The following is a 23,938-nucleotide window of genomic DNA, read 5'->3' as shown; positions in this document are numbered from 1 at the left end:
AACATCCAAGTTGACTGTACCTAAAAATGTAAGGCAGCAACTTTTTATATATATATTTTTTTTATACAATGAACTGAATAGTCACACTTATTTAAGAATGACAAGTACTATTGCATTCAGACATTGTGCAATGGTTTCGGTGAGAATTGAGACTTTGTTTGAGGAAGAGAATCAGCATTCCTTGTGTTTATCTCCGTTTCAACCCCGACATCTTAAGGAACCCCATAAAATGAAGAGACAGCTTCACCACAGGACTCATGCACTGTCTTTAAATTAGAGTTGGAGGGAGTGTTTTTTATGAAAAATGTGCTAACAAAGTTTGGTGACTATAACACTATTCACATGGTAATTTAGCACGGTTTGCCATAGGAATGCAACTAATGCTTCCAGAGATCCCACCATGGACATTTGCAATTAGATTATTTGGAACAAACCAAAAAAAATTCTAACCAAAACTGGGGTCATGTGTGTGTTTAGGCATGGAAAAATGTAACTGTGCAAACATAAATACATAATTCTTGTCAAGATCACAAAATAATAATACTGTACATAATACAATAATGTTGCTGGAAAACAGTCAAAATGTATTATTATAGAATATAATATAATATATACACACACACACACACACACACACACACACACACACACACACACACACACACACACACTGTTTACACTGTCAGAAAAAAAGGTACAAAAGCTGTCACTGTGGCGGTACCTTTTCAAAAGGTACACTTTTGTACCTAAAAAGTACATATATGTACCTTTGAGGGACTAATATGTACTCTTTAGGTACAAAAGTGTACCTTTTGAAAAGGTACCGCCACAGTGACAGCTTTTGTACCTTTTTTTCTGAGAGTGTAGCAAGTGTATTTGCCAAAGATGCACCATTATTAAAATTCAGGCTGATATTAAATACCAGTCATTTTAAATGCTAAAATGTGAATTTAGGCATCACAGTTTTGCACATTTAATTTAGCACGTTAATAAATTTGTATTTATTTAAACATAAAGTGTTTTTTATATGAACTTAAATTGAGCAAATGATGACAAAGAATCTGAATATAAACACAGGAGAATTGAGCATACACAATTTTGAATCTAAATGCATTTTTTCTTTCTTTTTTCCTCTTTTGCTTGTTTTAGGTCTCGTTTAGTGTTTCCTCACCTCTTGTTTTTTTATTTTTTTATTTACAGTTGTATTTCTTGGTAAATGTCTACTCTATAGCCACAAAAGACAGTGACTAAGAGACAAAAACAAGACAATCACAGGCCACATGGGACAGTAAATCGAGCAGGAAAAAACGCTCCCGGAGCTTCAACAAGGCTTGATTGTGTCTGTAGTGTATTAAAACCTCTTGTGAACTCACAGCCAGGTGATTGGAGGATGCTAAACTCGGCTAATGCTGAGTGATGTGGATGAGCGTAAGACTGTCTGGAGGATCAAATGTGCACACACTCACACTCACACACATATACTTTCACATGCACGCTCAGTCAATGGGATTTAGACTGGAGTCCTCCCTCCCTCCTTCTCTACTCTAATCGCAGTGTTGTGGTTTTCTCGCTGTGGCTCTGTGGTTGTTTTCTCCTCCCTCTCAGGAAACTCTGTCTCTCTCTCTCTTCGCTGTGTATATAAGTAAGATGTGGGTAGGCTTTTCAGCAGACAGAGAAAAACTATGCTAGTGTATTGTAGATGTAGAGAGGTGTGTGTAGTGTATCATCAGCCGTATGTGACAGAGGCAGCGGCGTGGGATCTACAGGTGAGTGACTTCTAATTACTGACTCAATTTATTATACACACATTTAACATTACCCTGTTGACATCAGCATGCTCTCTAAACAAAGCGCATGACGAAAGTAGGCACATTCCATCTTCTTATAGCGTTTCTAAAATTGTTGTCTGTGTTGTTCTCAGTCAACTATACTCTATAATTCATTGTGTTTTCATTTCTGCACATACTTTGTATCCAGAGTTCAGTAAATGTTTTTGAATGACTGTAGTCACATGATTTGTGTTAAGCTGTGAAGCAATATTAATTGTTTGTAAAGTGTCTTGGCAACATACCAAAGCTGTCAAAGAGCAATGTTTGCCTTTTTCACCTAGTCACCTAGAGGCAAAGATGTTTACACGTGGTTTCAAAGAACTTTAAATAGGGATGCACAATAAATGGGTGATATCAGAGATTTTTTACATTTATCTGTATTGAATTTTTAATTGTGCATGCTCATTTTCTGTATTTAGATTACCATCGCCGTCATCTAATGCTCACTTAAATGTAAATATTTAAAAACGAACAATTTAATGATATTAAATTTAACCGTAAGCAAATCTCAAAATGAATATCCATTTTGCGTACTGCATGTAAGAATGTTGTAATGCATAAATTCACTTGTAGAAAACAATATAAACCATACACGTTTTAATATAGCACAAATACATTTAAAGCCCCCCTGTGCTGAAAATCCAGTGTTTAATGTTGTTTATTTCCGTCTATGTGGTGTTTTTAATATGCTTTAAGACAAACCATGTCCAAATTCATAAGTCGACGCCATTTCTGAGTATTTTCTCCTTAAAACTGCTGTGAACCAAAGAAGTTCTCAAAATCGCTGGTGTTTCTGACATCATAAACTACCTTGTAACCAATCACGTCAACTAGTGGATCTCTAAGATTGTGTGAGTGAGTGGAGGTGGGGCTAATTTGCATATTCATAGAACTGTGTATACTAAATGAGGGAAGAGTGTAGAGTTACATTTAAGATTTTTTTTCAAGGAAAAATCGTTTTAACATGTCATTTTGGTGATCAAAGATGAGTTTTAAGGGCTAAAATTATTGACTACAGGGGGACTTTAATATAAAAATGTTATATAAAAAAAAGTTGCACAAATTCCAACATCCATCTGAAATTAATTATCAGCCAGAATTTTTATATCGATGCATCCTAAATATATCACTGTAAATATATATTTGAGAGTGTTGTGACTTTTTTTTGAATGTAAAAGTGACAGGGCAAGACCTCTACGCAAAGGAAATCAAATGAAAGAAAACCTAATTAGCCCATTCCAAATATATGTGTTCCTCAAAGGGTTTAATTTAAAGTTTACTGTCAGGAAATGTGCCGTGGCACCACTGAGGTCTTTGAACAGTGGCTCTGTAAATATTTTGAAGCGAGTTAATCAGAGGGAAGGGTTTACAGATGAGATTGCGCACTTCCGGATGAAGAGTTTCTCTTGGGCGACGGCTAGTGACGCTGGAGAAACTGACAGCCTCTATCATCAAAGTTTCCCAGGAACCCATGATCATTGTGAAGACATCTTGTGGTATAAGGTGAAACTGAAAACATTGTGTCAGTATACCATTTCACCGTCAGCTTTACTTAAAAGTAGCTTAGTGTGTCAGCGGTGCCCAAAATAGGATTCTTTGATCTTCAAGAGATCACTCATCCTTAAACAATCCACCTCAAAGCAAAACATGTCCTCAGATTAACCTGACGTATTCCTCTGTTTGGGTTCCACCGTGATTAAGATTCTCTTTTTAAGGTTTTGTTTACCATTCGAGCATCAAATGCAGCAATAAATAACCAAATTAAGCCTCTTATCTGTGATCTTGGTGTGTGATATTTGGATTCCAATGACTTTGCAGATATTTTCCATTTGATCTTTCCTCAATGACACACAGCTATGGATGTCACAGAACATCATCTCATTTAATTTGAGGCAAACAAACGATTAAATGGGAAGACTCACGTCGTCCTAAGAGCCACAGATATTAAACCACACATCTTCTGAGGAGCCCAGAGGTTTCTTTATGGCGATTCAAGAAACCTCTGTCTCCTGTTGTAAATCTGGCTCGGTCATATTTATGTTTCCAATTTGGATCAAATTCACATTTGGATGGGACTGAATGGAGTCGCATCGAAATCCTAGCATCAGGTCGACTCCATGCCTTTTGTGGCTTCTCTGAAGCCGTCGCCTGAAAGGTTTCTGTAAAAACCACTCTCACTAAGCCACATGTATCTTAATTACTGCCAGAGAGGGCTGAGGGTTTGAGGAAGCTTGAAGATAAATAAATCTATCTGAAATACAGGCAAAATCACTTCAATTCTCCATACCCCAATGTTTTCATTGATGGCTAACCGTAAAGCTCCATGGAAAGTTTTATTCATTCCCGCCACTTGAATCTTCTCGCATACTTCATTGCATAATCATATGTGAAAAACCTTTGTCACAAGCCTGTTCTGGATTACAGTATTTTAAGTAAAGCCTTTAATAAGCCATCAATGTGTGAAGGTATTCCATGTGCAAATACCATGAAGATCATCTGTGAAGCTCAGTGCAAGCAGAGGTCTTATTATGCAGGAAGTGGTTTAATTCTTCCCCCTCATGGCACGGGCCCGCCGCCAGTCCTAGGGGAAAAAGGAGCTGCAGCGCTCTCAGTCAGGCTCTTTCCACTCAATAACAACCACCACGGGGCTCCACAATTTGCCTTTATCCGCAACATTCCATGCCATACCCCATTTTTCAACCTCTGATTTAGCACATGACTGCCACTAATAACCTTTCAATGCAAGCGTTACCGCCATAGTTACTAGTGATTGGTTCCATGCCTTGCTCAGAGAAATCAGAGACTCCTGATTATCTGGTACCAAAGAACAGAATGTAACATCTTTAAACAAACTTGGAGACTGTTAATCATAATTTTTTTTTTTTATATACTATCCACACTGTAATAACGAAAGCCAGATGAGAGGTTTCGGATACTGTACTTTACATTAAGTGGTCCTAAATTTTTTTTACACTTGAGGTACTCTTTGAAATAAATAAATGTCATTGTTTGATATGCCAAAATAACAAATTGTGTGGCATTTGTTGTAGACAACTCAAGAACATTTTAAAATGGCTTTTTTAAATTTTATAGAGCAATTTACATACTGTTAAAAAATTATCACACAAAAGCATCTGGGCACTTGTGCCTCTTAAACATTAGTGGAACAAGTTCATAATTAATGTGATGAACTAAACCTGGTTACTCTGCTAGATCCTGGTCTCAGACTGGTTCAGTTCCAGGAATACTACTGTATATTACACTGGGTACCTACACTTTCAGGCGTTATGTCATTTCTTGTGGTGTTCCTCAAGGCTCAATTTTGGGTCCTCTATTATTTAACATATACATGCTTTCTTTAGCTGGTGTAATTAATCAATACAATATTTCATTTCACCATGCAATGACACACAAATCTATCTTTCTCTTGCACCAGATGCCCACAATTCAATTTCCACCCTACTGGACTGCATAGTGAGCATAACACTGTGGATGTCACAGAACTTTCTACAGCTAAACAAAGATAAGATAGAGGTACTTGTTTTCGGTTATTATTGTGATGCACAGAGCATTCTATTCGGTTATTACTATTGCTCCATATCTTGACTCTCTATCACTAAAAGCCTGTAATGAGGTCAATATCTTAGGAATCATGTTTGGCAGTGACCTTAGTTTTAAAAAAACTTATCAGCAATGTTACTAAAACAGCATATTATCACCTCAGAAACATCACCAAAACATGTGATATTCACTCCCCTGCAGACACTGAGAAACTTGTTCATGCATTTGCTACATCTAGACTTGACTACTGCATTAGCGTTTTTGCTGGGTTACCAAATAGAGAACTATTAAACACATACAAGGACTTCAGAATGCAGCTGCACGAATGCTAACTCGCTCTAAAATTAAAAATCACATTACGCAAACACTCTGGTTGCCTGTATCATTCAGAATTGAATTCAAGATTCTCTTATTAGTTTTAAAATGTTTTAAATTGATGGTTCTAATATACCTTTCTAATTTGTTGAATAAATATACTAGAGCAAGATCACTCCAAACATCCAATAGTAACTTATACCAAAAGCACAGCTAAAAATGGGCAATTCAGCCTTTAGTCATTTCGGTCTAGATACCTAATTAGATTAACAGATTAACTAGATTAATTTGAGGGTATCTGACTTCACACATACATATACATATATATATATACTAAATATATACATATTAAAATACACCTTGACACAGGCTGGTTAAAAGTCATTGCATGGCACAAAAAAGTAAAGTTAGTTGTTAGAAAAGTTTTTTAGTTTTTTTTCCAGATGCCATTTGGTTTCACATTTGTTTACATCTAATGCCATGAAATTCATACCTTTTTCTTTGTCTTTAATGCTCTATCATGCAGACAGGGTATCTGGCGAGGGCAGCTATGATTATGGCTATGTGGGCGCCACACTGGTGAGAGTATGTGGCTGGATTTGGCCATTACCCTTGTGGTTAACTGCTGGTTTGACTGATGACTGCAACCCCCAAAGTAACATTTGACTCATATTCAAACCAAGCTGAAGCACAAAATGTTATGTTTACGCTTGACCTCTCCCTACTTTGCACATTTAACTTGGCTCAAGACTTAGGGCATCACATCCATCTTAAACATGAACACCTTAGCCATAGCCATAATCTACTGTGTCAGTAGCAAACCCAGTGCTTTATTTCTTGACTGTCTATATACATAGTCATTCAGTAGCAAAATCTTCAAAATTTTCAGCTACTGAATTATAGCCATATTTTACTTTACAATCACTCATAATTGCTTTTTCCTTGCCAAAAAATATATATTCAAAGTTTGCACCATTGAATTTAGATGCATTCTAATGCTAATTTTAAGTTTATACTAAGAGAGCATTTAAAACATGAACATGAAATCAAAACTGACGTACTTCCTTAATACTCTTATTGCAAATGATTCATCAGTGCATGTTATTCTTAAGAAAAACAATCATCTCTGAAATCTTTACTCAAAATGTAATTACTTGCTCTGCCTCTAAAATGACTTAAAATCATCCCAGAAGCACAGTCTAATGTTAACCAAAAAGCTATTTAGGAATTGTTTTAGAAATCTCGCGTTCAGGTTTGGATCAGTTCTGGTATGTAACACCCAATTTTCATGATGTAAAAAATTTCAAATAGATCAAATCTGGTTGTGAATGCCATTTCATGTTGATTTTAGCTACTGTTAAACTTAAGTGCTATCAGTAGCTAAAATAGTAGATCATGACACAAGCAACGACAAGTTCAAAGTTTCAATTCCTGCATGACCTCATAAAATATCTACCTTGAATGCAATGCAAGTGGCTTTGAATAAAAGCATATCGTCGCTGTCGGGCGGAAACCTCGTATGTCCAAATTTGGTCAATTTCATATTTTTTCACAAATCGATGCTATTGGTCAGTCCCCACGTGGTTCTGTTATTTTTACAAATTATTAACCAATCTAAAGTGTTGAAAATAGCTTGAGAGCAAATCTCGTAACTCCATTGGACACTTCAACTGTCTGAGAATCCTCGTAACTCTACCTCTTCTTCACTCCGCGGCGGGCGGGAGCCTCGCGGCATTTTGTCTCCTCAGGATTGAAACTCGCAACGATTAAGAAACCCTCGTCGAGCAACACGTAAAGCAAGCCTTAACTCTGATTTTATCTGTGTTAAACTATGATATCAGTTATTGATGCATTTTAAATGTCTACGTATTACTAGGCTTATTATTAGGCTTATTATGTGCATTGAAGTTTTAAAATGTATCTAATATAGCCTAATACTTGAATTGAATTAAATGTTTTGGATACCAGCTTTAAATGATTGTTTTTATTATTATTTTACTGACTCGAAGTTGGCACTGTGCATGTAAAATACCCCAAGTAGCAGGTTTTATTTATGGGAGAAAAAGGGTCTGTCTACTGGTGCCTGTAAGTTAAGCCTATTTTTGCATAACTCTGTCTGTTTTTTAGACAATAACGAGTGAAAATAGTTAGGTTAGATACATTTGAGTCGGCTTGTTTTGTTAAAAATCGATAGCTGTAATGCTTCGGTGCAGAAGGAAGCCCGTGAGCCACGGAGGTAAGTTTGCGTGCAGATTAGGCAAATGTCCACCTATTAGACAACGTTAGTCAGCTCATCATTTTTTGTTCTGCTTCACTTATAGCTCTTAAACCTTTAAAATGGAGTTTAGGAAGATGTATGTAACCACGGTCGTTAGCTTTGATTAACTATTGAAGCCTTTTCTCTTGTCAAAAGGCTCAACGCGACCGCCGATTTTGTTTGCGTGCAGATTAATTTCCGCCTATTTTAGACAGCCTAATATTTTGGTATTGCATCACTCATATCTCTTAAACGTTTAAAATGGAGTTTAGGAAGATGTATGTAACCACAATCATTAGATTTGAATAGCTCTTAAAGCCTTATTTCTTATCAAAAGGCTGAACGCGACCGCAGACTTTGATGAACACTGCCGGCAGCAGCGGCGTCTGTGTCCGTTCCATTCTAATCAATGACAGCGTAACCTCGTATCTCCCCGCTCCCAAGTCATAAATCTCGTATCTCCGATTAAACATGATTTTAGGGAAATGATGTGTTAATGTTGGTATACAACAGTATATGATAGCAATATAAGGTATAATACCAACTTTAACGATACAATGTTTAATAACTAAAAAAATATGCAGTTTTTTTAATTTCCTGAAAAATAATGGTTTTGGAGATACGAGGATTCCGCCCGACAGCGACGATATGCTAAATGTAAATGTAGCAGTTATGGTGTAAAAATGGCATAACTCTGTTAGCTTACCACAGACTTTTTTTGTCCCTCACAGGATGATTGACAGTTGCCTGTGCTGAGTCACGTAGCAGAATGCCCGGTGTGCCCTGCGGGGCCTTGCAACACCACACTGTGCCCGTAGCCTGTGCCATCATCTGTTCCTGGCTGTTGATCCTGGTCCATTCTGCCTTTTGCCAAAAACCTGCAAAGCTGCCTCTGGTGGGCCGCAAGCCTTTCCTGGCAGCCTGGAATGCTCCGCTGGATATGTGTACATTGAAGTACAATATCAATGTCAGCCTTGATATTTTCCACATCAGCGGCAGTCCACGAGCCGTCCACACGGGCCAGAATGTCACCATCTTTTATGCCAACCGCCTGGGTTACTACCCTTTCTACAATGAGCAAGGGGTTCCCATCAACGGAGGCCTACCTCAGAACAACAGTCTTGAAGCACATTTTCACAAAGCCCGAAAAGACATAGCGCACTTCATCCCTTCGGAAGACTTCCGTGGACTGGCCGTGATCGACTGGGAGTTCTGGAGGCCGCAGTGGAGTCGTAACTGGCACAAGAAAGACATTTACCGACAGCAATCCCGCGAGCTGATCAAACAGGCCTACCTTAATGTGACCGACGAACAGGTGGAGGAACTGGCACGCTTGCGCTTCGAGAAGAGCGCCATGGAGTTCATGCAGGGCACGCTACAGCTCGCTACACAAACTCGTCCGCATGGTCTTTGGGGTTTATATCTCTACCCTGACTGTCACAATTACAATGTACATGCACACAACTACAGCGGCACATGCCCCCTACAAGAGAGCCTCCGTAATGACGAGCTGTTTTGGCTGTGGAACAGCAGCACTGCCCTTTTCCCAGCCCTCGCTATACGCAAGAGCCACACAGACAGCATTCGCAACCTGCACTTCTCGCAGAACAGGGTACTGGAGTCACTGCGACTGGCCTCCCTTACCTCATTGCCCTATGAACTGCCTACATACGTATACACACGCCTGGGGTACCGAGACGAGGCCATGGCTTTTCTGACTCAGGTAAGTGCATATGTTCAATGAGAAATGTAAAATGTACTTTGGGAATCATACCCAAGTTCTTGGTTATACCCAAGGGAATCATACGTAAGTTCTTAATACAATTTTACCTTACAGTAAACATCCCATTTTGCTAGTCTCTATACTCACAAACCATCATGGAGTCTGAAATCAAGAGCGCCCTCTTGTGGTCCAACAGAATAAATAGAGAATATTAAAAAAGGATGTTTGAACGCTGGGTTTGACTATCACACCTATCTCAATGACTACATTTAAACGTATTATAATAATTTCAGTAAAACTATTTATGTTTTAAGAAACTGTGGCAGTGAACTAACATTCTAATGATGTTACGTACATATACACACTAATTTATTTTCATTTTACAGAATGACTTGATACATACGATAGGAGAAAGCGCTGCTTTGGGAGCTGCAGGATTTGTCATTTGGGGGGATCTTAACCTCACTTCCTCAAGGGTAAGATTTCATATACCTATATCTTCAAAGATTTGTTAACATCAGAAGATTCTTACACACTGGTCAAGACTGCTGTTTATCAGTTACAAATCTGCTTCAAGAAGTCAATTCCTAGATCAGGCTTTTCAAAAATGTTGATTATAAAGGGTGTATGGAACAATTCAGAGTTTTTTTTTTTTTTTTTTTTTTTTACAGAATTTACCTTTTTGATCCTACTTTGTATTAAAGACTGCAATTATGAGATTAATAACAATTATTTTGATTCTATTTATTGAACTGTTTTCATGTCTCTCTTTAAAGGTGCATTAAGCAACTTTTCATGTTAAAAATACCCGTTTTCTAACCCATACATGCTTAAACAATTGCCTGATGGGCTGAATGAGCCCTTCTCTGATCACTGAGATTGTCTCTATAATCCTGTAAAGTAAAATAAATAAGAGGGATTCGGGCCGGAATTTTAGACTGGGCGTGACGTCATGCGCGTTCACGGCACGCTCACATAGCTATGTCTGGCAGGTTTGTGTATTCGCCGGCATTCTCCGTAGAAGATGGATTGTAAGAGACCTGCTTGTAGTTCATTTCAAACACCAACGCAAACTCCACGCAAGATAAAAAAAAGAAAACTTGTCTCTAGTGCAACCAAAAGGGCAAAATTGGACTCAGACAGGCGTCGGAATAAGACGAGAGTAAACATAGGGAAGGCTTTCAATAAATGGAGAGATCTCCGGTCTGCTCTAGGGCTCAAACGGGATGCTCAGTTGGCTTTTTTCAAAATATCTACTAAATAAATCTGCACTACATGTAGTTTAATGATTTGCTATTCGATTAAAACAGTTCAAATATCTTGAGTGTGATATAAAATGCTGATAGGCCTATATAAGTTAGATAATTAGACACAAATTTTGAGCAAATTACTGCTTAATTAGGATGTATTGCTATTGGAATATGCTACTTAGCAGATCAATAAAACAGGCTAAACCCCCGCAAATCTTCGGTGGATTAGCCTGTTTGGCTTTTATGGTAACGTCATAGTGCCATTTAATTGTTTATTACCTTGAGACAATTGAGTGTACTTTTTTGACCGACTGTGCTTTGAGCTTTTACAAAGTAACAACTTATATTGTTCATGAACATGTTTCCATAATAATACAATCATAAGTGGATACAGTAAACACATAACACAGTTCAACATGGAGATAGATGGAAATAAAAAACGAAGTTTTCTACTACCCCCGTTTTTCCCTCACACATAAGTGTGTAATTTACTCAATTGCCTTTCCTTTCACATATTTAAAATGACTTGCAGATTTATAACTTTATTACCTCTGAAGACATTATGATTGTAAACAAAAGATTTCCGGCTGATGCTCCTTTGGTTATGAACAGCTCGTGCTCGTGCAAGCGTGCGTGTGCGTGTGGTCCATGAGCGTGCACATCTCTGGCTGCAGTTTCACTTGCCGCCAGAGGTGGCATAGTTCTGCAAAAACTCAGAATCTTGCTTAATGCACCTTTAAGTTTAATTTGTCAAATTTGGGGGTCCGTGGCATCAAAAAGTTTGAAAATGCCTGCACTAAATATTTTCTGCCACACTTGTACGCATGCATAAGGGCACTAGATACGCTTTATCATTGTGAGTGCAATACAATATGGCATTCACATTGATTTCCTGTTCAATAGAGAATGCATTAATACACCCGTATACTTGCCAGCTAACTTTACACCAAGTTCCCTGCAGTTTAATGCCACAGTTTTAACTTCCTGGAAATTCCTTTGTCCCCTCAGCACAACTGTTCCAAAGTGAAGGCATTTCTGAACTACGGACTGGGTCAGTACATTACTAACGTAACCCGGGCAGCAGAAGTCTGTAGCGAATTCCTGTGTCAGTCCAACGGTCGCTGTGTCCGTCGAGACCCACAGGCACCACACTACCTGCACCTGAGCCGCGGCAGCTATCGGATCCTGTCCAACCGGAACGGCACCTTCACCGTGACCGGATGGCACTCTCAGCACGAGCTCCAGCTGCTCGCCGACAGGTTCCACTGTCACTGTTATCAGGGGTACGAGGGAGACCGCTGCGATAGCATAGAGCCCGAGGAGACCGAAGAGGACAACATGATAAAAGAGGACGTGGACGAGGAGAATAAGAACGAACCAGAGGAGGTCCACAAAGACATAAGGGATACTGCTGTGCCTTTACAAAATGCCTTCATCCTCACTGCTCTACTCCTTTTGTTGAACTTCAGTTGTATTTAGAGGTGAAGTGTGTAATTTGTGCACCACCAGCATCATCAGGTGGAACAATAATCATGTTTAAATGTTTCCCCAAACACTCCCCCTGTCTGTGATTGGTCACTCAAACAGATAGCCCCGCCCCAAACTCACACACCATTGGTTAAGTCAGTTACTGTGTTGGGCTGGATTGATTAAAAACAAAGAGAATAATGTTTTGAAAACACTATGTTTACACTAGTGGTCAACCAATATGAATTTTTGATGGGCAGTGACAATTTCTTAAGCCCCTTTCACACAGAGATTCTAGAAAATACACTGACAATGTGTCCCGGGATAATTAGATTTTGGTTGATTCACACTGCCAGTGATTTTCTGGAATCTGTGCGTGCGTTCACACACATCCCGTAAAGATCCCGTAAAGACACGTGACGTCAGGACGTGACATTCAGGTTCCTGACGTGTTAACTTTGCAGACATTGTTTCGTCCTTTCTTTGTTCCTTGACAAACACAAACTTTCCTCTTTGTTAATGTGCAATGTGAAGTCGTGAACACTGATCTGCATTTAACACGGGCGGTCAAAGAGTCGCAAGATAACTACATCATTGCAACGACACATGCGTCATCACTACGACACACCCCTTACGAAATTGGACCTTCCTTTTGTTCACACAGGATGCGTTCCGGGACTGATCCCAGCAATGTTACTAGGTCCCCATCCCGGAATCGATCCCGGGACATGTTTGCGTTCACACAAAAGGCACTCTAGCAATTCTATGGCAATTTTCTGGGATCAACGCTCTGTGTGAAAGGGGCTATAGAGAGCAGAATGGCTACTAAATTACATATATCATCAGTGATAAAGATACTAAATAACATGTTACATAATATTTACAAAATTAGAAATGAATCATTTGAAAAAAATCAATGTGAAGAAAAAAATTAACCATAAAAATGTGACATTTTTATATTCGAAAAAAAACTTTATATATAAAAGACACTTCACCTTTAAGAAAAAGTGGTCAAAGCGTCACTTGATGGCACATCATGACTTAGGTTTTAATATTTGTGATTTTGAATTGTTACATTGGTGCTGTGTGATAATGTAGATAAGATGCAAGCCTTGTTTGCACAAACTTCAGGCTGAATAGATTCTAATAACTGTTCTGGATGGATGCTCAATGATTATGTTAATTTGTCAATGTTTTCTAACAGGAAAGGACAAATCTATGCTGTTTTTACAAAGCACTGACACCAAGATGCTTCCCGTGACGTATATTAGCAAGCTTATCTCGCACTTCAAAGTCAGGGAGCGCTGGGTATTCAAATATTACTTAAAATTAGGTAAGATCCACACATGATATACGTGTCATGCTTTATAATCTAAACTGGCCAAATAGTATATCTGTCAAAATAGCTACATACCAAATCGTTCAACATAATATAATTACAGACTATATTACTGACTTGTGCTGATGGAGAAAAATAATCCTTAGCCTATTGGATATAGCCATAAAATATTATGTGCCTCAACTTATAATATTCATATGTATAAAAAGGAAAAATGGATAGAATACACAAAATCATGTTCAGATGTTACTGTTCTCATCAAATACAGTACAAACGCAACACATGACTGATGTCATTACCATTATACGAAAATTAACCATTATATAATTCGTCATATTTTAAGCTTTTATCAATATTGCACAATAGAATAAATCATTGCACTCGTCAGATTAATGATGAGAAAACTCAGTGGACACAACCAGAATTGAAGCTAGTTAAATTTCATAACAAAAAAGTAAAAAATCTCTCATGTTATTATTTTTTTTTTGTCCCTCAAATTCCTAAAATGTGTGTTTAACCAAAGATTATAAAGATGTACGCGTTTACACATGTAAGTTTGCATTTGATAAACTACAGAATGCTGTGGTGGGTGAAAACACATTATGATTGTATGTTAAACTGTGCTTGTCTTTTTTTGTTCTTGTCTAAATGAAGCCAGAATGATTGATACTGAAAACAAGGAAAGGTATATACCTCAGAACTTTTCAGTATTTTGAATACTTTTGATTAGCAGAATTTTTAGAAACCGTTTTAGATTGTATTACATGTCCAGTTTCAGGTTGAAGGATAATTGGACCATGTTTAATCCCTATTGTCTGACCCGTTTTGATTCAAGATATACATTTTTCTCAAATACTGCATTTTGTAGCATGTAGACAGTAGTTAATAATATGGGACATTATTATCAGAGCCTTCAATATCTGTCAAAGTGTCTTTCTTTTTTTACCTCAGTGCTAAACTTTGCCAGTGTCCAAATATATTTCCATAGAGCTCTTTTTTCATCTCAAAGTCTTATATGCAATGTGTACATTTTTTTACATTAAGCAATACAATTAACCAAATACTCGAAGACAAATGTTGCTTGACTCTTGATGCACTGCAAATAAAGGATTGTAACCTGGTCTTGAATTTCATTGTCAACATTTTCTTTGAATGCACAGGAATTGCGACTAAGTTAACTGTACCTTAATTTACAAACAAAATCTGCTTACATTTTCATGCCTTCATTAAATACACTGTGTAAACATTCACAGTGCAGGGTGGAGAATGTACAGTATGTGACTTAAATAGTTGAGCCTCCCTCTTTGAGTCATTGTCAGGATTTTTAACCAACTTCTGTTGAGCTTCAACTGCCAGACAAACAGAAGAATAAAGATCCAACACGAAGTTTAATGATAAATATCCAAAAGGCAGGCAAACAGGCAGGGCAACACACACTTAAGGTAACGGTGATCGGACAGAGAAAGAATGTGAGGGACCAACTTATATAACAAACACAAATGAGGATGATCAATAGAACAGCTGACACATATTAACTAATAATGAGGAGCGGGAAAACTAAGTAAAAGTCCATGATAGTGAAACTAACTGAACATAATGTGACAACGTCATATATTTTCCTGCAAAACCATTCATTTTGCCATTGATAATAGCAAGCTGTCCAGGCCGGGCCCTGAGGCAGCAAAGCAGCCCCAAAGACTCCTCCACCATACTGTACATTACAGTTGGGATGAAGTTGTGATGTGCTTCAAAAATCCAGATAAATACAAAATTCAAAGAGAAAAGTCTCAAAGCGATTTCCATTTTTTGTAGCCCAAGAACGTTTACACTAATCCTTTTCCAGTTACATATATGCATAGTCTTGTGTTTTTTTAAACATTGACCCCTGTTAATATTTAACAGGAACCTGAACAAGCTACATTTTCTCCCTGCTACCCATTTCACTCGGTAAGACACCCATTATTTCTAAATCTCAAACAAAACCACCATTTAAAAACATGCATTTTATATTAATAACAAAGGCATCTCCTAGAATTTTTAAAATGCACCCAGTTTGCCATGTTGTTCTAGCAAAGATATTTTGGTAAAAATTCATTTGTAGCACCTTATTTTCCAGTCCTGTTTTGCATGTGCATACTATCTACTTATTGTAGTACTGACACTAAATAGGTAATAACTAGGTACTAACCATGAACCTACCCCTAAACCTAACCTTAACCCTTTCACGCATAGTGGTGGTCACTACAGTGGACAGCTATTAAAAAAGCATTTGCTTGAATTTGCACAGGTTTTTATGGCAAAGTTGCACATCAGCCTCTTCATTGGACCCTGTGCATCATCCTATAAATTTCAACCAAGTGGCAAGCCTTTGTGTTTCGATTTTTTCCCCCTCCAAGCCAAGATGGCCAAGGGTCAGTCAGACATGCCAAGTTGCTCCGGAATATCCACCCATTCCTTCTATCCTAGGAGACTCTTGTAGGTAAAAAAAAATATTGCAGCATCAAGCAATATCTAATGAGTCATATCACAGTAAAATTTTCCAAGTTTTGATTTTAGATTGAGAGAAAACTCTGATTAATCACATGTCCACTGTAGTGGACGTCATGCATCAATTGCTATATTTCAGCTACAATTCATAATTATATTGTGAATATTGTTTTTGAAATTTAAAACTTAAAAACTTAATCTGCAGTGACTTTTTTTACTGTAAATAAATGTACTAGTATTATTAGAATGTAATTTTCATTGACATCGAAAAAAGTCATGTGATTACATAATGTATGACACTTGTAATGCATTACTTTACTTGTTAGATCAAAAAGTAATCTGATTCCGTAATGCATGTTATTGTAATGCGTTTTTTTACTCATAACATCAAAAAGTAATCTGATTACGTAATGCATGTTACTTGTAATGCGTTTCTTTACTCATAACATCAAAAAGTAATCTGATTACGTAATGCATGTTACTTGTAATGCGTTTCTTTACTCATAACATCAAAAAGTAATCTGATTACGTAATGCATGTTACTTGTAATGCGTTTCTTTACTCATAACATCAAAAAGTAATCTGATTACGTAATGCATGTTACTTGTAATGCGTTTCTTTACTCATAACATCAAAAAGTAATCTGATTACGTAATGCATGTTACTTGTAATGCGTTTCCTTACTCATAACATCAAAAAGTAATCTGATTATTTAATGTGCGTTATTGTAATGCATTTCTTTACTCATAACATCAAAAAGTAATCTGATTACGTAATGCATGTTACTTGTAATGCGTTTCTTTACTCGTTACATCAAAAAGTAATCTGATTAGGTAATGCACATTACTTGTAGTTAATTACTTGTTAGATCAAAAAGTAATTTGATTACGTAATGCATGTTACTTGTAACACATTACTTTACTTGTAACATCAAAAAAGTAATCTGAATGCGTTATGCATGTTACTTGTAATGCATTACCCCCAACACTGATCATTTCAGATGAGATTGAAAAGAACGTATCGCTAGGTTTTCACAGAGGAGGGCTATGATAGAAATGTGCATGTCCATCTTGAACATAATCAGAATTATCAGCTAATAAGGGTAAATCTCCATACTCTGGTGCACTGGAGGGAGCATCTGAGTGGTTTCCACAGTTGTACCTTGACAGGCTGTAGAAAATTCTGATGGAATCACGTCCTCATGTTCTGATATCAAAGATACGCGAAGTGCAACTTGTATGAAGTTGTATGAAGCCTTTGCAATATTTTGCATTTATATTTTTTGTATATATTTTATAGTTTTCACATGATTTGATATAATTGTATTGATTAGTTTGTTAAATTCACATACTTTATCTGTTTAATTATTGTCTTATATTTAATATAGTATATCTTAAGTTTAAACCATAACCGCATGCTGTCCACTCAAGTGGACATCTGAAGATCTCTTTGAAAAATTTGTAAAAAAAATAAATAAAATCAATTCTTGTTTTTCATGTCCTAAGAGCAATAAAAACACATAGGAAAAAAACCCTGACTGAGGTTATCATAATTCATGCATGAAAGGGTTAACCAACCTTACATTACTCAGTATTTTCGTCAGTAAGTACACAGTAAGTACATTGAAAGTGCACATACTGTAAAATACAGTACGACCATAAATGTATTTCTGCAACATTATAACATTATATTTCCAGTATTGTGCCAAAACAATCTTATAAGCTACTGAGTGATTCTATAATCAGAGATGCATTTTGCTTTTCAAAAAGTTAAGGAAAAAGACTGTTCACTAACTTAAATTTACATTTTACATTTACATTTATTCATTTGGCAGACATTTTTATCCAAAGCGACTTACATTGCGTTATCCTATACATTTATACATAGGTATGTGCAATCCCCTGGGATCGAACCCACAACCTTGCGTTGTTAACGCAATGCTCTAACCACTGAGCTACAGGTAAGCTGTAGCTTAGTGGTAAATAAAATTCTTTCCAGTCTCTTATTTAAAGTTTCTTCCATTTTTTACTTTTAACGAAAAACAGTTTTTTTTATAGCATTGTTTGTTAACTCTGTTACTGTCAATTCTGTTACATACTGTCAAAATTGTTACTCTACCTTGGTAACAGAGTTTGACGGTAACAGAATTGACCATTTTAAACTTTTTAGCCAAAAACTCCACTTGCTAGCATAAATGCTAAGAGCACATGGCACTAATGAAAACATGATTAAAAGACTTTTAAACAACTTACTGAGTGATCAGTGATCAATTCTGTTTTCCTTTTGGAGTAACGAGTAACAAATAATTAAAATAATAAAAAATATAACCATTTTAAAAAAGCAGAAAAAAATATTGACTTTGGACACCCAACGTACCTGCAATTCTAGAATAACCCTACCATTGCACAGACTTTTCACTCATTTCAAAATATCATTAAAACTGACATTTTTGTTTTCAATGTACACAGATGGAAGACCAAAGGAAGCAATGGTTACCATTTTACAGCATTCTCTTCATGGCATTCGGGCATCTTAACACATCGTCTCCTCCACCAACAGCAGCGCCTCTCTTTCATAGGCCTTTTGTGCTGTTATGGAATGCTCCTATTTCCAAATGCCAACAAATGAAGATCCCTCTAGATTTATCGATGTTCCAGGTGGTCACCACACCTTCCAGGGTACGCAATCAATCCCTGACCCTGTTCTACAAAAATCGACTTGGGCTTTACCCCTATGTAGACCTCCACTCCTTGAAGGAGAATAACGGTGGCATCCCGCAAAGGGGCAACCTGTCTGCTAGTTTGGAGAAAGCTAAGGAAGAGTTTACCCAATACATTCCGGACTCAACTGCTGGTCTGGCTGTCATGGACTGGGAAGAGTGGCTTCCAATGTTTGACCAGAATTTGGACGTCAGGGAGATATATAAAGAACTGTCCATCAACTACACCCTGGAGCAGGACGCTTCTCTCGACCTGCAACAAGCAAGCAGCGAAGCCAAACGACAATTCCAGAAGGAAGCCAGATGTTTCATGGAGGAAACTCTGAAGATAGGAATCTATCATCGACCTTGGTACCTGTGGGGCTACTACTTGTACCCAGACTGCTACAACTATGACTTTGAAGAGTCAAACTATACAGGTACTTGTTCAGAGAAGACAAAACAGTTGAACAACGAGCTGCTGTGGCTGTGGGAGGTTAGCACTGCCCTTTACCCCTCAGCATACCTGCCGGTCTCCGTGAGTGGAAGCAGGAGTGCTGCACTGTTCGTACGTCACCAGGTGCAAGAGGCAATGAGGGTGGCAGCCCTGCCCAAACACCACCACACTGCACCGGTCTACGTCTACTTACGGCCTCTCTTAAGAGACCAAAAGGAGCTTTACATGAATGAGGTACAGTATCGAGACTACTGGTTATTATAGGCCAGGGGTGGCCAAACGCGGTCCTGGAGGGCCACTGTCCTGCAGAGTTTAGCTCCAACTTGCCTTAACACTCCTGCCTGGAAGTTTCTAGTATGCCTAGTAAGACAGAAATTTGCTGTTTCAGGCGTGTTAATTTTGGGGTTGGAGCTAAACAGGATTGGATTGGACACCCCTGTTATAGGCCACAACAGAGCATTGTATTGGCAACTATGGTGCACAGAATAGTCTAGGACAGGGATGGGCAACTTCAGTCCTGGATGGCCAAGGTCCTGCAGAGTTTAGCTCCAACCCTAATCAAACACACCTGGACAAGATAATCAGTGTCTTCAGGATTACTAGAAAGCTACACTGATAAAAAATTATGTAAATACTACAGAAAAAACAATGTAATTTCTACATGAAAAGGTTAGTTCAGTTAAGAATAAAAAAAAAATAGTAAAAAAGTAAACCCTATATTGGTACTCAATTCAAGCGTGTAGAAATTAAAGCGTAAATATCAACGTTGTAAAATTAAGCAAAATTTTACTGAACTTTTCTGATACTGGTGTTCCCATCATGCACTGGGCCTTGAATAATTAATGAGGTTGATTTTTCACTGTTTTCCAGCTGTATTTAAACTGTTTTATCATTGCTTTTGTTGTTAGGATTAGTAACATGCCATTTTGTGACATTTGGAGTTCATTTTCTACTTCTATTACACATTCAAACACAAAAACGATCCATCAAATGTTACCGTCATTGTCTAGGACAAGGGTGTCAAAACCTATTCCTGGAGGGCCAATGGCTTGCAGTTTAGTTCCAAATTACTCCAACGCTCCTGCTTATGCCCTGTCCCAAATGGAACCCTAAGCACTCGCGGTCTTCCTCTGAGTCCGCACTTTCGTGACGTAATGCCGCTTTGACTGTCGGGAAGAAGTCTGCTGCGGAGTCCGCATCAGCGCGGGCTCGGCAAAAGTGCGCATCAAGGGCGCAAATCGACCACATGGGGGCGCTCGCGAGCACCCTTCTGAGATCTAAAAATGAGAAATGGGACACACTGCGGTCTCAGAGACTTAACGGACACGCGCACGTTGCAGCCATTGTAAGTCCACAAGACCGAAAGTGCACATGAAGTGAGCCATTTGGGACAGGGCCTTAGAAGTTTCTTGTAAGCCTGAAGACCTTGATTGTGGTTCAGGTGTGCATAATTGGGGTTTGAGCAAAACTCTGCAGGATAGTAACTCTCAAGAGTAGAATTGGACACCCTTATCTAGGCCACATAGGCTACTTGCAGTAATAGGCTGTCTGTTTCTCTCTAGTTTGACTTGGTCAGCAGTATTGGTGAGAGTGCAGCTCTGGGGGCTTCTGGGGCTGTGCTGTGGGGGGCTAGTGCTGATTACAACGACAAGGTAATTTTTCTCTAAAATGGACAGTTCACCCAAAAATGGTTGTTCTATGTCGGGGGTGTCCAAACTCAGTCCTGGAGGTTCACTGTCCTGCAGAGTTTAGCTCCAACTTGCCTCAACACACTTGCCAGGAAGTTTCTAGTATGCCTAGTAAGACTTTGATTAGCTGGTTCAGGTGTGTTTAATTGGAGCAAAACTCTGCAAGAAAGTGAGAAATCCCTCCAGGAGCAGAATTGGGCATCCCTGTTCTATGTTGTTCCAAAGCCATATTATTTTCTTTCTTCAGTAATACAAAATATGACGTTCTGTGGAATATTCTTGCTGCAGATGCTGTTGAGCTCAGAAATGCTCTCACATCGCAATCACGTTTAGGCCTACATCTATTTTTTAAATAAGGCAAATCAAGATGCTCAATGGCAGGTCTGACATCGATGACAATTTGTAGGGGTGTAACAACAGTACACAAAAATTATGGGTTGGTACATACCTCGGTTTATGCAAAATATTTGAGAAAAATGTATACTTTATTTAGACTAATTGTTCTCCCATTCTATTGTCTGTTTGACACGTTTGTGTGCATTGGCAATTGTTCAGTGAAGTCTGTGAAGTTAAATGGAGGAGACTTGCTTTAAACTCTATGCATAGGACTTAGCTGAAGTGCTTAATACAAAGCAGGTCTAAAAGTTTAGGACTCTGATTGTGTATTTTTTATCGGAGCTGACTCTGAATCATCCGCTATTGCATATCTCATTTGGAAATATATTGATATACTATATTGATATACTTTACAAAGTCGATATACTGCCCAGCCCTAACGATTGGTCACAAAATTCATGATGTTTCCATGTTTCCATGAAATCCATTGATGATTTTTTACTTGAAACGTGACATAAGTCGTGAAGCGCCATATTTATATTACACAAAAACATGGGTTTTGAGAGCAACGACTCAAGATTTTAAGTAGATAATTTTCATTTTGATCTACATATAAATATATTGTATGGATTCAGAAGACTTGGAATATATACGTTTTATGGACCACTTTTTATGGTACTATAATGTCATTTCTAGAGCAATGATCCACGGTAAAGAAAATAGTATGTTTGTGGAACAACATGAGTATGAATAATTTTGTATATTGTGTGAAATTTCATATTTTTAATGCTTCTTATTCCTTTCAGACCTCTTGTGAAGCCTTGTCTACATACCTGTCTGACACTTTAAACCCCTATATCGCCAATGTCACCTCTGCAGCCCATTTATGCAGCAAGAGTCTCTGTCAAGGCAATGGACGTTGTGTCCGCAAAAACTACAACTCGGACGATTACCTCCACATTAGTTCAGAAAGCCACCAAATCCGTAGGAAAGATGGGAAATATGTGGTCACGGGTAGCCCTTCCCCAAGTGATCTCACTTACTGGGAAAATAAATTTACCTGTCAGTGCTATGAAGACAGAAAGTGCACAGCTACGATACCTTCTTTCTAACAGAAATTGTTCTAGAATAAGCAGACAAATTTAGTGTATTTGAAAAATTACTTTATAATTTGGCAGATAAGACATGAGCATACAGTATGCCAGAAGCTGTCTTTACTAAAAAGTGACTAAATATAACATGCAATAAATACATTTGCTCTTGCAAGTAAAAAATGCTCTGTTCTTGTAGGATATCAGTTGCAGCTACATTACATTTTTTAATAATTTGCTTTGAGACGACAAAAACTCAAGAAGATCTGACTTCAACATGACTACTACAATGTAACATGACCAAATTATGCAACCATTTAACATGATATATGAACAGTTGTAGACTTCATAGTGTCTGGATAATAACATGTTAATTTTTATTTTTAATTTTTTTACCACTAATGATATTTCCAGAGCACATGAATTTGTCATTCTGCAGTCTATTAAAATTGTCTAATGATGTCACAAAATGTCAAACCATCACGATTTTAAACAACTTTTGATAACACTACATATACACACACATGCGAGTTGTGTCATTACAATGCAACGGTCAATCATCGTCGTCAAGTTACTTTACATCTAAAAATTATAGCACATCTGAAATGACAAACCTGCAACTTTTTCAAACTGCCCTGTTTCTTCTCATCACTTGTCATGTCAGACACCAGGCAGACTTTTCCTGGTGTCACAGAAATGTCCCAAGCTTCTTCTGAATGTTGTAGGCCTCACATAAATATGTTCCACACATGTACAGTAAGCCATGTATTTCTCACAGCATTGAGAGACAAAGAAAACCTCCTAAGCTAGTCTAGTCTACTACTTCATCCCCTTAGTGTTTTACCCAAGAGGTTGCCGATTTCTGTAACAACCACTAGGTGTCGCTGTCTCGACATTGAATACACACTTATTTTTAAACTAGGCCTATGTATGTGTAGAACATTATCTACGAACCCAACCGGCACATATTTAATCTTCAAGAGCAAAGGTGGCTTTACACAGTTGGTAAAACTATTCATTTGAAAGAAACTATTGGACTTCTAAGTAACTGAATCATTCTACAACTTGCATAATCAATGTAGGCTAAGTCCTTAGCATCTGGCATCCTTGTGGCTGTCTTTTTTTCTCAATTTAACTCAACATAACATAAATACACACATTGGAATTATTGACATTATAACCTTTCCGATCACCCAACACGTCAATATAGTATCAATATCCTAATCAATATATTTATAGGCTATATTTTTAAATCACAGCGTATATTAGGCTACTGAACTATAACCAATATAAACATTGGTAATAGAATGGAGGTTACATTCCATCTAACATTTACTTAACATGTTGACTCCTATGCACTATAGAGCTAAAATTATAGATGACCCAGTCTTGTTTTGAAACCCTTCAATATCTCGGATTTCATCAATATTTAAAGTCTAA

At 37.7% G+C, this 23,938-nt stretch overlaps 1 protein-coding gene across 1 annotated transcript; it reads left to right on the top strand.

The window, feature by feature from the left end:
* Positions 1–1,600: 1,600 nt before the first annotated feature.
* Positions 1,601–22,519, top strand: hyal4 (hyaluronidase 4; the record flags this gene model as incomplete). The annotated part of the gene is made up of 8 exons (XM_082158957.1): positions 1,601–1,766; positions 8,694–9,685; positions 10,072–10,161; positions 11,944–12,403; positions 15,639–15,688; positions 18,697–19,617; positions 20,946–21,035; positions 22,214–22,519. The coding sequence occupies exons 2-8, from the start codon at positions 8,732–8,734 to the stop codon at positions 22,517–22,519; spliced, it is 2,871 nt and encodes a 956-aa protein (XP_082015083.1). The 5' UTR covers positions 1,601–1,766; positions 8,694–8,731.
* Between the last annotated feature and the right edge of the window lie 1,419 nt (positions 22,520–23,938).

Source organism: Leuciscus leuciscus (assembly GCF_965113295.1).
Source record: "Leuciscus leuciscus genome assembly, chromosome: 25".
In the NCBI taxonomy this organism is placed as follows: domain Eukaryota; kingdom Metazoa; phylum Chordata; class Actinopteri; order Cypriniformes; family Leuciscidae; genus Leuciscus; species Leuciscus leuciscus.
Note: the sequence above shows the minus strand (reverse complement) of the source record. Positions and strands in the feature narration are given on the sequence as shown.